Source organism: Natator depressus, chromosome 2, assembly GCF_965152275.1.
Source record: "Natator depressus isolate rNatDep1 chromosome 2, rNatDep2.hap1, whole genome shotgun sequence".
NCBI lineage: Eukaryota > Metazoa > Chordata > Testudines > Cheloniidae > Natator > Natator depressus.
The window spans coordinates 152202862-152220442 of NC_134235.1; the positions used below are offsets into that span (position 1 = coordinate 152202862).

General features: G+C 42.4%; 1 protein-coding gene across 3 annotated transcripts in view; it reads right to left on the reverse strand.

Annotated features, from left to right (window-relative positions):
• RECK (reversion inducing cysteine rich protein with kazal motifs) overlaps positions 1-17581 on the reverse strand; it is a 141533-nt gene that overhangs the window by 47917 nt on the left and 76035 nt on the right. For all 3 annotated transcript variants that reach the window (XM_074945139.1, XM_074945137.1, XM_074945138.1), the window contains 4 exons: positions 12494-12630; positions 9929-10069; positions 3909-4097; positions 384-506 (listed from right to left, as the gene is read on the reverse strand). In XM_074945139.1, coding sequence (XP_074801240.1) covers positions 384-506; positions 3909-4097; positions 9929-10069; positions 12494-12630 — 590 coding nt within the window. The remainder of the gene's footprint in view (positions 1-383; positions 507-3908; positions 4098-9928; positions 10070-12493; positions 12631-17581) is intronic.

Genomic DNA, 17581 nt, shown 5'->3' on the forward strand with positions numbered 1-17581 from the left:
TACCTATGCAAGTGGGAGGGTTTCTGCCATTGGCATAGGTAGCCCACTCCCCCAAGAGGCAGTAGCTAGGTTGAGGGAAGAATTCTTTGGTCAACCTACTACTGTCTACACTGGAGGTCACGTTGGTATAGCTACATGTGTCAGGGGTATGAAATCCACACCCCTGAGAGATGTAGCTATACCAATATTAAGTTTCTAGTGCAGACCAGCCTTTAGTTTAAAAAAAAAAAAAGAGAAAAGGAAAGAAACAGAACCACAGTGAATTGCCACTGAAATTTTGAAATTTTCTGGATAAACTGCAGGAAGAGTTGTAAGTCAGCCTTTTACTTTACTGTTAGAACTCAAATGAACAAATAAAGTTTCTGGATTTTGGAAAACGTTACCTGTAAACATACGACGTTCCTCTGCTGAGCTATGCTCATTAAGACACTGACGAGTGGAACATATCAAGTTTCCAGCGAAACAAGAACAGACATTACAATCTATGTTAAAGGATGTTCCATGGCCTTAAAATAAAAGAGAGATGCATTTTATGTGTATAATTACAAATGAGCACAGACATTCCCCCCACCAAGAGACACTGATCTAAAAAGAACAGGAGTACTTGTGGCACCTTAGAGACTAACAAATTTTGTTCTTTTTGCAGATACAGACTAACATGGCTGCTACTCTGAAACCTGATCTAAAAGACTTATTTTATATAGTTAAAGCTGCAGACAGAATTCCATTATAAACTATTCCCCAATTTTCTCATGTTTATGAAACTTTCAGAAATGTGTGTGTTTGTTTTTTGAGCTGAAATGTCTATTCTTGGTCAGAGTTCAGAATATTTTTGTATTTAACTTAAGGAAAATCCACACACTCATGTTTCTGACTAATAGGAAAGTAGGGGAAAGTACTCAACAGGCAGTTCTTTTTTTTTTTTTTTTTTTGGAAGAAATGTATACAAAATGCTAAAACCTATGTAAAACTGAAATGTTAAGGTTGCAAAAACAAAATACTCAGGAAATAAAAATGCTAAGGCTCTCCAGATTGGTGTAAAAAATGTTTATAACACCTTGGCTTGTGATTTTCTTTTTTTAATGTTTGACTTCCTTAAAGATACTTTTCTGTTGAGTTGCACGTAGGTAAACTCCAGGCAAGTTTGCTAACTTTTGTATTATAGATTTTTTTCCCCTCAATAGTATTAAAATTTCTGTTTAAAGTGCAATGTAAGACCATCACATCCTGAGGTAGATCCTTATTTATGAGCCTGCACCCTTTGCACTGCTCACTTCCCTCCCCAGTGTGCCCCTTTTTATGAGCTGAGAATAATATTTCAATCTAACCCATAGTCAATAATTTGCAAATTTTTTTATGATCTTAATCTAGCTCCCAGTGCACATCTGTCCAAGTTTAAAAAAAAAAAACACATCACAATCTGGCATTATTAGCAGCAGGCAGCTGTGTCTACTCAGTAGCAGTATGGAATAATGAGTGTTTACAGTCACGACTGAGACATACTGGCAAAACTGTATAGAGGAATTTAGGGCAAGATCCTTTAAAGGAATAATACATAAACATAAAGGCCTATCCTCAGAGTTTTCAGGACTGAGCCCTTAATATTGCAGCTGCCAAGGCCCAATTTGGTTTCAGTGTTTTACTTTCACAGTCACTTAAAAAGGGTAGGTCTACGCTGCAATTAAAAATCTGTGGCTGACCTATGCCACCTGACTCAGGGTCATGGGGCTTGGGCTAAGGGGCTGTTTAACTGTGGTGTAGACGTTTGGGCTTGGGGTGGAGCCCGGGTTCTAGGACCCTGAAAAGTGGGGAAAGAAAGCAAGAAAACAGCCCCACAGCCTGAGCCCTGTAAGCCCAAGTCAGCTAGCACTGGCCAGCTGTGGGTGTCTAACTGCAGTGTAGACATACTGTAAGATTCAACAAACTAATCACCCCTTAATCTAGATGGCAATCCTTCACAACAAATAAGCCAAAATTAGTAAATGCCATTTCTGTAATGAAATACAGATAAATGTAACAGTATGAAAGCAGACCAGATTAAGGAGTGGTTAGTTTGTTGAATCTAAGTGATTGTGAAACAACTTATATTTTTAAATCTGCAACCTTAACATTGCATTAATATAGATTTTTTCATATAATATAGTAAAAGGTTATCTGAAGATGAATTCCTACATTGGACCTGATCTTGCAAACATTTATTACAGACCATAATGGTTACTACTATGAGTAACCCACTGTAAACTCCAAATAAAAAGACCCGGAAAAAATGAATGTTAGAATAAGCAATTCCTGCCTTTATGAAAGTAAAATAAATATTCCATCTTCATCATTCCATGAGAAACTATGACAAATGCTTTGCAAATAGGTTTTTTTGTTTACCCTAACTTGAACCATAGCATTATTTGATTCAGCTAAGTTCTAATGAAGTTTCTAAACCAAACACAAAGAGAGCACTTGTAAACTATGGATAAACAATGGGTAAACTTAATATATGCACTGTAAACAATGAAATCCATGGAACCTTTTAGAGTATACTAGTAGAGTATTGAAAGAAAAACTTCCATAAAAGCAGTTACACTTTTAGATAACAATTAAATAATCAATATTTATGTCTTGCTACTGTGTGTAGTTTTTGTTCTTTCTTTTTAAGAAAGATTTATGTACTTTATGTTGTTCAGAGAGTATTTTTCTCTATAGAAATCTCATGAAACCACCTAATACAGAATGTTGCTCAAACACATGAGACTATATCACTGCAGGAGTAGGGACTGGGGAATAAGCTCTGCACAGCGTTCCCCCACCAACTCTATGGAGTAAGCCTGTCTAAGTCAAGACCGCCAGAGGCAGCATTCACTTATGCTCTTCTGTGCTATTGCCACCCCCCCATTTGGAGGAGTTCCAAGTGTACCCCCTGGAGGGAGTGCCCTTGGCACCATGGCTCCTTAAATAACTCACACTGTCAGGGAACTTGAAAAGGCCAGAGAACATGAACCAGTGCTGAGGGGACAGGGTCTGCAAGCAGATGGCCTTGGCCTTCACAGCCCTCCCAGAAAAAAAGCTCTTAGTTTTTAGAAAGTGAGTCTAATCCTGTATCATAGAATCATAGAATATCAGGGTTGGAAGGGACCCCAGAAGGTCAGCTAGTCCAACCCCCTGCTCGAAGCAGGACCAATTCCCAGTTAAATCATCCCAGCCAGGGCTTTGTCAAGCCTGACCTTAAAAACCTCTAAGGAAGGAGATTCTACCACCTCCCTAGGTAACGCATTCCAGTGTTTCACCACCCTCTTAGTGAAAAAGTTTTTCCTAATATCCAATCTAAACCTCCCCCATTGCAACTTGAGACCATTACTCCTCGTTCTGTCATCTGCTACCATTGAGAACAGTCTAGAGCCATCCTCTTTGGAACCCCCTTTCAGGTAGTTGAAAGCAGCTATCAAATCCCCCCTCATTCTTCTCTTCTGCTGACTAAACAATCCCAGCTCCCTCAGCCTCTCCTCATAAGTCATGTGCTCTAGACCCCTAATCATTTTTGTTGCCCTTCGCTGGACTCTCTCCAATTTATCCACATCCTTCTTGTAGTGTGGGGCCCAAAACTGGACACAGTACTCCAGATGAGGCCTCACCAGTGTCGAATAGAGGGGAACGATCACGTCCCTCGATCTGCTCGCTATGCCCCTACTTATACATCCCAAAATGCCATTGGCCTTCTTGGCAACAAGGGCACACTGCTGACTCATATCCAGCTTCTCGTCCACTGTCACCCCTAGGTCCTTTTCCGCAGAACTGCTGCCTAGCCATTCGGTCCCTAGTCTGTAGCGGTGCATTGGATTCTTCCATCCTAAGTGTAGGACCCTGCACTTATCCTTATTGAACCTCATCAGATTATGTTGATCACATTATGTACTTACTTTTCCTTTGTCCTCCAACAATACATGACTTTTGAAGGTCAACACAGTGCATCTCCATACAGTTTTCTAAAAGTCCACTCTGTCCACAGGTACAAATTTTGAAGCAACCAACATCTCCTGCAGATGATGGAACCTGAATAAGTGTACCTTGGCGGACAATAAAATCTGAAGCTTCTCCTAACTTGCAACCTATGCACACAAAAGAAACATTAGCTCAATAACATGTAATTATGTTTCAGAAATGTTTAGGGATAACAAATACTCTGTGTTAAGAAATTCTGATGATGAAAAATCACTTCTAAGGATTTGTGGAAAATATATACACACATCTTCAAATTTCTGCAAAAATGGAAAGCAGTTTTTGGAGGCAGAGGAGTGTCATTTTGCATCCAAAAGTGGTTCTCTTTGTGAATAATGACATTGGTACAATCCATAATATTACTCTGGGGAAAGGATTTCACCATTTTCATTTTCATTTTCAGGATCAGTGATAACTGGCAGGAGTGTGAAGAATTGCCCAAGATAAAATTCTTAAGTACATGCAGAAATACTACTTTTTGCATGCAAATGCAAAAAGAAAATGTGTAGTTTCACATCACTCTAATCAGCTCTCCTTGTTTCCCATCATTCTGTGGCAGAATACGTGGGCACAACAAATACCACACACTTCAGATACACCAGCCCTTAACCTGTACTGAAGTCTAGCAGCTAAGCTCTGTTATTTCTTTCCTGACCTCCTTTCCTCTCCCTTGCTTCCATTCTTGTGTGCATTTTGAAGACACTCAAGAACACATTATGAAAATATGTTAACAAAATAAAAAGGAATAAAAAAGTTAAGGAAAAGAAAGAATAAGGAAGAGATAGAAAAACAGCAGTGAGATGGAGAAAGGAAAAGGAGGAGGAGGAGGATTAAAAGCCAGAAGGTGCAAGGGATAGTGAAAGGAACAGGAAAGAAGAGATTACTTACCTCTACAGTAGTTAGAGTTCTTCAAGATATTTTGTCATTGTTGGTGCTCATGCTAGGTGTATGGCATGCAGGTGCACCTTTGATTGGAAATTTTTTGTCAGTAGTGTCTGCTGCATCTGTACCCTACACATTCTCATGCTCAAGGTTATACAGGGAGAGTTGGACCTGCCGCAACTCCAGCTCCTTCTCAACTCCAAAGTTCAAGGCAAGAATTCTGAAGCAAAGGGGAAAGGAGGGAAGGTAGTGGAGCACCCAGAGGGACAAAACACCTTGAACTTAAGTGACTGCAGAGGTAAGTAACCTCGCCTTCTCCAGGCTATTGTCCCTAGGGAGGCTCTACGTTAAGTGACTGCAGAGTAGTACCTTAATTACAGCAGTGGGTGTTGAGGAGATGAGTTAAGAACAATTCACAGAATGGCCTCAACAAAAGCTGCATCAGGTCTGAAAGTGTGAACAATAGCATAATGCTACAAAAATGTGTGCACTAATGATCAGATGGCAGCTTTGAAATGTCTGCAATGGGTATGTTCTTAGGCAGAGCTACAGAGGTAGATTGAGCTCTGATAGAATGGGCTGTCACCCTAGGTTAAAGGTGCACCCCACAAGCTTTGCAACATATTAAGCTGCACCCTGAGACCTATTCAGATAGACTCTGTGAGGAAAGAGGAGTTCCTTTTATTCTCTCAGCAATGGAGATAGGATCTGAAAGGTTAGTCCTGTGGCAATAAAAAGTGAGGGCTCTTCTGAAAGCTAGAGGATGTAGACTGGCCTCTTCCCTTGAAGCATGAGGTTTGGGATAGAAAACCAGTAGCTGGATGTCCTGATTGACATGAGAGTCCAACAAGACTTTAAGCAGGAAATGAGGATGAGGACAAATAGTCACCTTGTCTCAACAGAACACAGTGTAGAGGTGGATCAGTCATAAGGACTCCCAGTTCACTTATTCTTCCGGCCGAAGTAATGGCTACAAGGAAGGCTGTTTTAAGAGACAAGTGCAGAAGAGAACAACTGAACATGGGCTCAAAGGGTTTTTTTATTCCCTCAAAGCATTAAGGACTAAATTAAGGTTGAGTGGACTGTATTACAGGAGGAAAGAGGTTGGTCAAACCCTTCAGAAAACTTTTAGGGGTAAGGGGAGTAAAAACTGAAACCCGCTCAACTGGTTGGTGAAAGGCTGTAATAGGAGCCAGGTGGACCTTGGCTGACCTGAAAGATAATCCCAGGGTTTTTAATTCAGCAGGTAATCCAGTATGGTAGAGAGAGAAGACTCAGACGAAGACAACAACCACTGTGCACAAAAAATGCTTCCACTTCTGCAGGTATGTTTTCCTTAGGACGTGCTTCTTACTGTTTAGGAGCACAGGCTGCACCTCAGGAGAATTGTCCTGTTCTAAACCAGAGAGCAATCAAGGAGCCATGCCCAAAGATGTAGCAATGAGAAGTTGGTGTGGGTTACACAGTCTGATTTCTGGGTCAGGTGGTCTGTCACCAAAGGGAGGAGAAGAGGTGGTCTCAGCACTAGCCAAATGAGGTGTGACAACCAACCTGTCTGCTTTCTCCCTGTCTCTGCTTGTTTAGGACTTTGAGAAGCAAAGGCATTGGAGGGTAGGCATATAGCAGCGCACAGAGCGTGGCAGTCAGGAGAACTCTGGGAAGCCTGAGATGAGGCAGATCTTCCAAAAGATATGATTGTTCAGTTCCTATTCATGATCCTGAAGGAAATGCCTGCTTAGATAGTCTGCAATCGTGTTCTGCAGACCTATTAGGTATGCTGGAGAGATTGATTCGGTGGATTAGACACCAATTCCAGAGTTTTATTGCTTCTGCAATTAAGGAAAGGGACTTTGCTCCTCCTTGGTTGATGTAGTACATCATTGCCCTGTTGTCTGTCATAATACTTACAAAGTGGTCTTTGATATTGGATAAGAAATGACAGCATGTGCATTGGACTGCCTATAGCTCAAAGATGTTGGTATGGAGCAATGATTCCTGGGGATCCACGTGCCTTGTGATATGAAGTCCTTAAGGTGAGCTCCTGAACCCAGCATAGATGTGTCTGAGGTGATGGTCCTTATGGGAGGTAGATATGAAAAAGGTGTCCCAATGCAGACCTTGCAGGAGTCCTTCCAGCAAGAGAGGGTCGAGGACTTTCTGGAGTATGGACACCTTTGGACAGGCTGTGTCTGTTGCATGTATAAACAGTTCGAGCCAGGCTTGAAGGCATCTGGAGTGAGGCATAACAAATGTGCAGGCTGCCATATGGCCAAGGAGCTGTAAGCAAGACCTCGCTGTGGTCTGAGTGCTCTGCTTTTGAGTAGATGAGATGGAGTGTGGAAAATATCCGATAGGGAATGCTGGGCCTCCTGAATCTTCTCAAGAGGAATTTGTAGTGTCTCAGCCACGCTCTTCATCAGATCCCAAAAAACTTTAAAGTCATCACTGCAGGATGATGGAGGGGACAGGACTGCTTCATCTAGGGATGCCAATCATTTATTGGAAGGAGGTGTTTCCTCCTCAACCATTGGCTCCTGATCCTCTGAAAAAAAGTCTCCATGACAAGGTGGAGCTTGCTGTGGAAGGGGTACTCTGGGCCTGAAGGCTCCTCTTGGTGGGCCTTTTTACATCAAGGCATCCTGTAAAACTGGTCAGTGTAGGGGACCCATGTGGTAGAATGCCAACATGGTGAGGCATATGGAAAAGGCGTGGGACCCCAGGGATGTTCCTGCCAACACTGGACTAATTCCCAGAGTATCCTTGTCAGGGTACATGACTAGGGACGGAGGCTGTAAGGGAAAGGTAGTCAAATCCTGGACAGAAATGTTTTACTCTGAAGACATATCATCCCATGTCCAACAGAGGAGCTAGAGTAGTGGGTACTGGCAGATGAGTCGGTACCAGTGGTAGAATAGATGCTGGCATCCAAGTGCAAAGTTGGCAAGCTTGTGCCCAGGAAAAAATAAGGAATACTAAAATAAAATAAGATACAGATAGCTAGAAGATAAGCTAGTGGACACTGCAAAGCTCTGTCTCTAAACGCAGGTGGTTGAAAAGGAACTGAGTGGCAATAAAACTGACCCTCCCTATATATCCTTGTTCTGGAGCACATGGAAGTGAAAGACGCAAGCATGGACCCACTGACATTGTTGAACAAATCTTTGATCGAAGGTGTATGGGTACCTTACATGATGCCCCCCCTAGGGACAGTAACTCGAAGAACTAAAGTTGGGGTTTTTTTGTTTTAAGTAAGATAAGAGTAACTAATTAATTACTAAACTAAACCCATGGATTGTCAATTTTTAAAAAAATTAAACACAAGGAAGATGTTAGTCACATTTCAACCTTCTGAGGACTTTCTGAAATGCAGTTTCTGTCTCCATTAGCAATGGGTTTGTTTGCTCCTAGATCAGCCACTTTGAATCACTCTCATGTAACAAGGTCAGGCCAGTGCAATCCAATGCAGTGGAATCCATCTTTTTCAGCCTCAGGGCCAAACGTACTATTTCATAAAAGTCATGGGGACGCAATCAATACTTTTAATTAGTTCTCTAAGCTCAGGCAGAGCCACTCAAGCACCTATCCAATCTCTCTCCAGGGCTCCCACAGCCCAGCAGGGATGTAGGTAGTGGAACAGCCAACCAGCGAGCTACCCTTCCTTCCTTTGCGATATAGCAGATGGCCAGTGAGGGAAACTGCTGAGCAGCTGCAGGAGTAAAGTAACAGCAGCTGTTCAGAGCACTCCCAGCTCTCATCAGAGATGCTCCTGAGGCTGCATGGGGAAATGGTGGGATGTAGCTGGGGAGGTGATAACCTCTACTTATTCCCAGTAGCAATGGAGCTGATTCAAAAACTTCAATTAAATCAGTCTCTCTGTCTCTCAGGGGGACATATTTTCAATTCACAATCAAATAAAAATATTCTTCCTAACACAATTGCCCTCAAGGGACAAAATTTAGGGGCACAAGTGGCCTCCAGGCCACAGGTTGAATCCTGCTTCTTTAAAGGGAACTGAAAGAAATGGTGGTGATATCTGTCCATAAGACTGATGGTGTTCAGCCACCCTTGGCGACTGGGTTTATGACTTTGGAAGTCTGGTTAGAGAATCAGGTAGCAGCAGTCAAAAAGGCATTTTACCATATCTGAATTCAGCCGTATCTTTTAAATGAGGATCTTGCTATCATCATCCATGTCTGCCACTTCAAAGTTAAACTATTGCAATGTACCCTATATGTGAGGCTACATCTCAAATTCATGATTTGGCATTTGGACTTGGTGCAAAAGGCAGCTCGGGTGGCATTCATTAGATGACACCTGACACTGCTCTAGGACCTGCACTGTTTACCTGCAAGTTTCTGGAAAGACTTTAAGGTGCTATTTTTGACCTATTAAGCCTAGGACCAGACTACTTGAGATATCACCTTTCTCTAATACAGGTCAGAGTAGAGGTTAATGGAAGCATTGCTGCTATATCACTCTCAATATTGTCAAAAGGACAACTGGTCAGGCATTTACCATAAAGACCTTCAAGGCTCTTGGAATGTTCTCGAGACCCTGGTCTAAAACAGCCGATATCTGAGGACTTTCAGGACTCACTGCAGGGTCCATTTGTTTCACCTGGCTGGGAAGTAGTATTTGACTGTAAACTGCTGCTTGCTGAAGGGGTGAGTTGATTCATATTGCATTATGTTTTTGTAATTTTAAATAATTAGCAGGATGCTCAGAGGCTGCACACTTTTATTTATTCTAAATTGAAATAAAATAAACATTCAGATCTCCTACCGGACAGAAAATTCCTTAACATGTATGTCTTCTGAGGGAAGGGAGAAAAATGAAAAAGGGAAATGAGAAATTCTTGGGGAGATCTAAAAAAACAAAAAAGTTGAAAAGACAACCCCCCCCCCCACCCCTTGTTGGGAAAAAATGGTAACCGTGACAATCTTAAAACAGTTTTTCCTTTTTTGGAATATTACCAGTACATTTTAAAATGTTTAGCAAAATCTCTGCAATTCATGTTTAACTAACAGCTAAAGTGTAAATAGCAGTCCAGACCTCTTACCTTGAACACAAAAATAGGGAAGACAGGGCTCTCCAGACTGACATCCTTTTCTATTTACTTCACACAACTGATTGGCAGCACAAGGATTTGGATTACATGGATGTGTAACCTCTTCCACAATGTTACCTAAAGAACTTGGGTCTGAAATTGTAATTACAGATCAGCTGCAGTGATTTAAATAATAACGAGGTCCATGATAATTTTTCTAATAAAGCATGGCATTTCCTATTTTGAACACCGAGTTTTATTCTGCCACATACAACTCCTTCAAATCTTTCATTCTCCACTGTTGAGAATGCTTATGTAGAAGCTTGAAATGAGAGGTTACTTGTAATGGATTAACATATTAAGCCCTTCACTCCTGAAAACCCTAACCCAAATTCTACTCACAAGTAACCATGTGTTTAATCAATCTTTTTCCCCAAATAAGTTTTGTCTATAACACAAAACATAAATTGGGACTGATTGGCAGTCTCTAATCAAAAGAAACCCCATGACAGCAACAGCAGGGTTGTTAAAGGACAGCCTTAAGATTAATTGGAAACGTACATAGTTTCAGCCTGAAGATGAATTGGAAACATACATAGTTTCTTGAAGACAATTTGGTGTCACTGGTGAACTGTTAAGATTCAACTCAGTTTCCCTCGACTCTGTAGTAATGACTTCCTTGCATAAAGAGAAAAAGGAAAGTGAGGGGAAAGGAGAGACAATGACATGGGAAAGGTAACTCAAATACAGAAACATGCATCTCAGAATCTTTAATACACCACTTCTGGGAATGATGAGAAGAGGATGTTGTGAAGAATGCTGGGACAGATATTGCATTCACATATTGTATTTTATGTTTAAAGCACAAAAACCTCAAACAACAACAAAAAACCATTGTAATAAAGATAGGCCAGACAGTACGAGTCAAAGTACTCACAGCCCTTTGTATCAATATAGATAATGTGTATTAGTTTCTTTGGGCGGGGGGAAGGAGAGTTAAAAAAGACTTTGGCCTAACAGGGCCTCATGTGTACGGGGAGACTTTGGCAAAACAGTAAAGGGCCTGAAACCACTATGGATTATTGCTAAAAGCAGACAAGTCAGCAGGCTCTAAATTGGCCATTCAGCACTCAGCCTGACCAAGGCAGGAGGCGAGGGGGTTTTGGGTGCCACAGAAAGGGCAGCTTGACCCTGCGTCCTTCCTGATAAGAACTGTGTTGAAGTTGCTGATACATGCATTTTAGAAGAGCAGGATGTGCCCCAGGAATGTCTATTGGGGCCTCAAGGCTGCAAACTCTGGAAAAACCCACACCTGGTTAATCATAATCAGAAGGTACCTCTTGACCATTGAAACTGCTTACTTAACAAGTTTTCTTTAAGGGACATGTCATTCTATTACTAATGTATAAATAAGGGAAAGAAGTTTGAGGTAGTGGGACTCTTTTTAGACTCTCCCTCCGGATACATCTTGCAGTCTCCACCGGCAGATGGAAGATTTGGCCACTGGAAGCCTGCCGCTGTATCACTCGAGAGCCACATTCAGCTTTGGTAATTATCAAGGTTTGGGGGTGTTTTACTAACCTGTTGCAGACGTGTGGAAGTGCTTGAGACGAAGTAAAGTTTAGTTTTAAGTGAAAGCACTCTTGTGTTGTCCTATTTGTGCCAGCCATCTATCGGTCAGACAGCCATGTCTCCCCTGATTTATTTCCTGACACCACCTCGCATAGAGTAAAAGTTACCAAGAGCTTTGGGTTGAAAGAACCCCGGGTAACACGTGGACAATCTCTGGTATATTTAGTAAGCATATAAATCCATGAATAGTTTTATGTATGTTTTCTCTCTGTCCTTTTACCCCAATAAATATACTCTGCTGAGAATGAGCTGTATGATAACTTGAAATGGCTAAAAGCAAAGGAGTACTTGTGGCACCTTAGAGACTAACAAATTTATTTGAGCATAAGCTTTCGTGAGCTACAGCACTCACTGGCCATAGCCCTCAGAGGAAAAGCACAGCAGAAGTGCTGGCTGTTAGGCAGACTGGCTTGCTGGGGATATCACAGTATATGGCAGGGGGCTGCGTAGCTTCAAATCTCTGCTCAGATGGTAGTGGAACAGCTGAAGGCCTGAGACCTGAATGAGTACTTCTACAGTGGACAAAGGAGCAAGGAATGTAGATGCAATTACCCTGAAACTGTGACAGATGTCTTCTGTTGTGTAAGGAAATGTGGGGGTCATGTTTCATTGTCTTCTTGTTTCTCAGTACTTTTGGGTGTGAAGGGGTTCTTTCTGACACACAGGCTAGTTAACCTTATCAAAAAGACGTTATTATTTTGAAGAACACTAATATTAAAATTCAATGGGCCAGGATTTTCAGCTAATATAAATCAATGCACATCCAATGAAGCTGCAGAGTATGAGAAGTAAAGCCATGGTGGGGTTCTCGTCCAATATATTAGATGAAATACTTTCAGCTGAACAATTTCATGTGATTACATTTTAAAAAATGTAAAACTAAATTTTTATAATTCAAAAGCATTTTACATTCCAATCCTGTTGCACAGATATTTTGGTACTTACTAAGGTATGTATCCAAAGGGATACAGTTCTCAAAGTCATCTGTTGGAGATAGAAGTTCACAAATGCTTTCAGCTGTGTGACCCTCAGGAAATTTATTTTGGTCTCCACATTTCTTGAGAATTTCCACACAATCTGATCTTCAGAGAAAATAAATTATACAGAATGAACACACTACTGGAGGCAAAAAAATTTTTTTTTTAGAGAAGCATAAAAAAAGTTAATTTCCCCCAGTCATTTATACCATTAATCACACACAAACATACAGAGAGGTATACATTTATGGTCTGAAGATAGGAATTATAGAAACTTATTGCTGAAACTGCAGGTTTTTTCACCCTGGGTTTGGACAGTTTGTTTTGTAACTGTGCCAAAGCAAAAACAACAAGAAAATCAACAAAAACCTCTGTGACCTTAAGAGCCCCTTTATGCCAGGGGCAAAGGGCACACACACTGCTGTCAGGATATTTTGGCAAACGGTCTTGTAAGAAATTATATAAGAACTGGTCACACATTGGTCATGAACGACACTGTGTGATATACGGACCGTTTCTGTATGAAAAGTTATGTGTATACGTGCTGGAAGTGTTTCCTAAAATATGTTTTGGAGGCAGTGGATAAACAAGCCTGCCTTATGCAAAGGAAAAACAGTGATTAACCTTTCCATAACTGTTGTTCTTCAAGATGTGTTGCACGTTCCCATTCCGCTTTAGGTGTTTGTGTGCTCCAGTGAACAGTTGTCAGAAACCTTTTACCCCTAGCGGTACCATCAGCGCAGCCCAAACAATCTCTGCTCTCTCACACATCACATAGACATAAAGAGCTGAGCTGCCTCAGGCCCCCCTCAGTTCCTCCCTACCAGAACAAATCCAACAGAGAGGGGAAAGAGAGCAAGTCATGGAATGGACATATGCAACACATCTTGAAGAACAACAGTTAAGGAAAGGTTAGTAACTCTTTTTTCCTCTTCAAGTGATTGCACACGTCCATTCCACCACAGATCACTCACTTGCAGTTTTGTGTGGAGCAGGGTTCAAAATCCATTTGAACAGTGACTGGATGACGACTTGTCTAAATTTAGCATTGTCTCTAGATTGCCTTCCACTGTGCAATCTCTCAACAAACATGTGACATGATGATCAGGTTGCCACTTTGCAAATGTCTAATATGTGCGCATGAACCAGAAAAAGGTCAGAAAAAGAGGCCATTTGAAATCTAGTCGAACGACCCAATATGCTATCTGACGGCTCCTTATTAGTCAACTGGGAACACAGACAAATACAACCAGATAGCCATGAAAGCACTTCGCATGGAAACCAGACTGCCCGTCATTCTGTCTGAAAATGCAACAAACAATTGAGAAAAAGACCTGAAAGATTTAGTCAGTTCCAGACAAAACACTAACACTCTTCTAACGTCTTGAATGTGCAGTGTCTCTTCTCCCTTATTACCGTGTGGCTTAGGGAAGAAGGTCAGTAAGAAAACTACTTGGTTGATATGAAAAGAGGAGACCCCTTTTGTAAGAAAACTTGGATGGGAACAAAGGTAAATTTTATCTGTGTAAAAAACTATATATGGAGAATGTGATACTCATGCCCTCAACTCCCCTATTCTCATGGTCAATGTAACGGCAATTAAAAATGAAAAGCGTAACAGAGAGCAGGTCGCTAGAGGCTTGAAGGGAGGATCCATCCACTTTAACACTAAATTCAGACTCCAAGATGGATTAGGGCTCTATGTGTGTGGAAACATCCTATCCAAGCCCTTTAAAAATCCTACAACCATCAGGTTAGGAAAAAAAGGGGTGGTTATCCATGGGAGGATGAAATGCTGATACAGCTTCTGGGGGACCTTAACTTAGCTAACTGCTAATCCTTGATGTTTCAGATACAGAAAATAGCAATATTTTCTTGTGAGGGGGTCCCTGATAGGGACGGGGAAGGGGGAGGGAAGGATGGGGTAGAAACAAAATGGAGCATATATCCCACTTCCACCATGCTTAGAACCCACCCAACTGTTTTGATGTGGGCCAAGCACAATGGACATGGAACACGCTGTTCGCAAAAATTGAAAAGAAAAAGATGTCACTCCCAGAACTGACAGAGCTGCTCTCAACCTGCCCATCAACATAAGCTCTTGGAAGATGCCACCTGCCCTGACAAACTAGCAGCAGCTGAGGCAGAGGATAGTGGTGGGCATCTTTTGCCAGCTCTGTTCCTTCTCCTTGGTAGTTCTTGGGCTCAAGGGGCAAACCACTGAAAATGCTGAGATTGTTGAGGGTAGAAAGCCTTCCACTTCCCTGCTGGGGTATAAATTCCCAGGGATTTCAGGGTCGGCTAGAATCTGAGACTATGCAGAATCTCAGTCTTTTCTGAGAAGAGCAATGGCCCTTTAAAGGGTAAGTCCCGAACTGTCCGTTACACCTCTCGAGGGAGGCCAGAAGAGTGTAACCAGGATGAGTCTCATCATGATAGCAGAGGCCATGTTGCGCACTGCAGTATCTGCTCCATTGATTCATCTGCAGAACTGTTCTGATGACCAGCTCACCTTCCTCTATTAAAGTCAGGAGCTCATTTCACCTCATCTGAGAGTTGGTCTTTGAACTCTGAAACAGCATCCCACAGGGTGAAATTGTAGCATCCCAGCAAAGCTTTCTAAGAAGGGAAATAGTACCATGTCTCCACTCTTTTTGCAGTTGGATGCAGGGAAGCTGGGGTCTGATAGAGGATCTTGGTAGGCTCTAACATAACATCTAACATCTTGGTAGGCTCAGCTGGAGCCACAGATGTCAGAATGTCCACCAGCTTGTGGGATTTTTCCTGGGTCTCCTGTGGATGAATATCTAGGGCCATAGCCATCTTCCTCCACGGCTCTTGAGGAGTCTTAAAATAATTCAGAGGTAAAGAAATAGGCTCCATTACAATTGCCTCATCTGGGGATGAGGAAGAGAATGCTAATGATACCAGAGCAGATTCAGTTCCTGCTCCTCTTGCAGCTATTCGAGAGACGGATCGTGACTCTCCTGAGTGTCAAACTTGGTACCAACGCTATGGTGCTTGTGGGAACGATGTTCCTGACACTCAATAGATGGAGAAGAGAGGGCTGTATGGATGCTCTTGATTGGGAGGGAAACCCCACAGGTTCTAAAAGGGCCACTGGTACAGCCCCCAACCCCAACTATGAGTAGCCCAAGGGTCCCCCCTATAAGCTCCCTGCTGGTACTCAGGCAGAAACCAGGGCAGGCAGGTAACATAGTCCTCCTGAGGTGAATGACTAAGCTGGGATACATAGGATCCAACTTCAGAGTCTGATGAGGACAAAGACCCACTGGTACCGCAGAAGGAGGCTCAAGCTCTGAAGAAAGGGGATCTTGGGATACTACCTGCAGCTTTTTCCTGGACAGTACCAGCCTCACTGGTACCCTGGTGGCCATGTGCAATGGAGCTGCTCAATGCTTAGGTGAAGTTGCTGGAGGTGGTACCTTTGGAGACAGTGCCAGGTGAGTCTCTTGAACTTCTGGTGATGGCACAACTGAGAGATTCACCAACTCTCTTGCAGGCTCAAATGCCTCAGGAGTTGATTGTACCAGGAGAACACTCTGCAGTAGTGTGGTGTGAGAAGTTGCTGATTAAGGTGCTTCTGAAGCTGGTCTCGACAGGGCCACACTGTGCTTTGCAGTCAACGAACTCCTTTGTTTAGAGGTGTGCTCCAAGAAGCACTTCCTCTTTGCATGCACTCCAGAGTCTTTCGAAGAGCTCATTCTCTTCAAGTCTTTTGATGACTCTAGCACTAAGTCCAATTTCCAATGCCTCTTCTTCAGCACCGGTGATACTGATCTGCTTCGTGGAACTCATAATGCCAGAGATGCACTACTGACAGACGCAGAGGTCCTTGGTTCAGGGACCAAGGTAGAGGGCTCAGATGGAGACCTCAGAACTGATTCCATCAGCAGACATTTTAACCTGGCTTCCCTGTCTTTTTTCAAACAGGGCTTAAAGTTGTTACAAATGCCACATTTTCCTTCCATGAGCCTCCTCCAAGCAATTAAGGCAGCTGGGGTGAGGGTCACTATCAGGCATAGCCTTACCGCAAGAATGGCGGGCCTTGAAACTCAGAGCGCAGCATCTCTCCAGTTCTGGGGCTGGTATCAAAACTGGGTGCCAGAACCAAAACAACACAACTTTGTTATTTTTATTTTACTAACTCAACTAAACATGGGTACAATAAAAAGGTATTGAGAAAAAACTTGCAGAAGGACAGGGAGCTCCAACAACTATTACAGGCAGTAGGAAGGAACTAAGCAGGAACTAAGCAGGCGTAGGGTACCTTGGCCTTCTATGTCTGTGTGATGTGCATGAGACAGCAGAGGGCGCTGAGGCCACCGATGGGTAATGCTAAGGGTAAAAACTCTCTGACAACTGTGCACTGACGCACACAAACATTTACAGTGGAATGGACATGTGCAATCACTTGAAGGAGAGTGTGGATTTACAGGCATTACAGGCAGAGAACAAAGAAAGTACCTTTACATATAAGGAAAAAAAGCAATTAGGCTAACAGCAGCTGGAGGAAACACCTGGATGAGCATACCAGGGGAAGCACCAGACTCTGAACCCTAGGAAGTCTTGGCTCTTTAGACAAAGACTATAGACTTTGGAAAATACAAGGGGAGGAAAAAGACATTCTAGTAATCCATCACTTAGAGGACAAAGAGCCAACATCCTCTCATTCTGTGACCGCTGGATTCTCCTACCCAAAGGATGATGATGCCAGTATCTTGAAGTAAGTGAGAAAGCTGTTTAAACCAAGTTGTAGCTTGCTAAAGTTACGGCTTAAACACTAGAAAGTGTGTTTTATTTTGTTTTGTTTGTAACCATACCTGTCTCCTTTTCTCTTGCTTAGTATCACTTAAATCGATGTTCTTTATTAATACATTTACTCTTACTTTTACTATAAATCATCTCAGTGCTGTTATAATGAAGTAAAGTGTAAGTCCTCAGCTAAACCAACAGGTGGGCACGTGCACTGTCTCCTTGGGGGCAGAAAACTTAATTTCTGTGAGTGTTCAGTGAGAGGGACTGGGAAACTCGG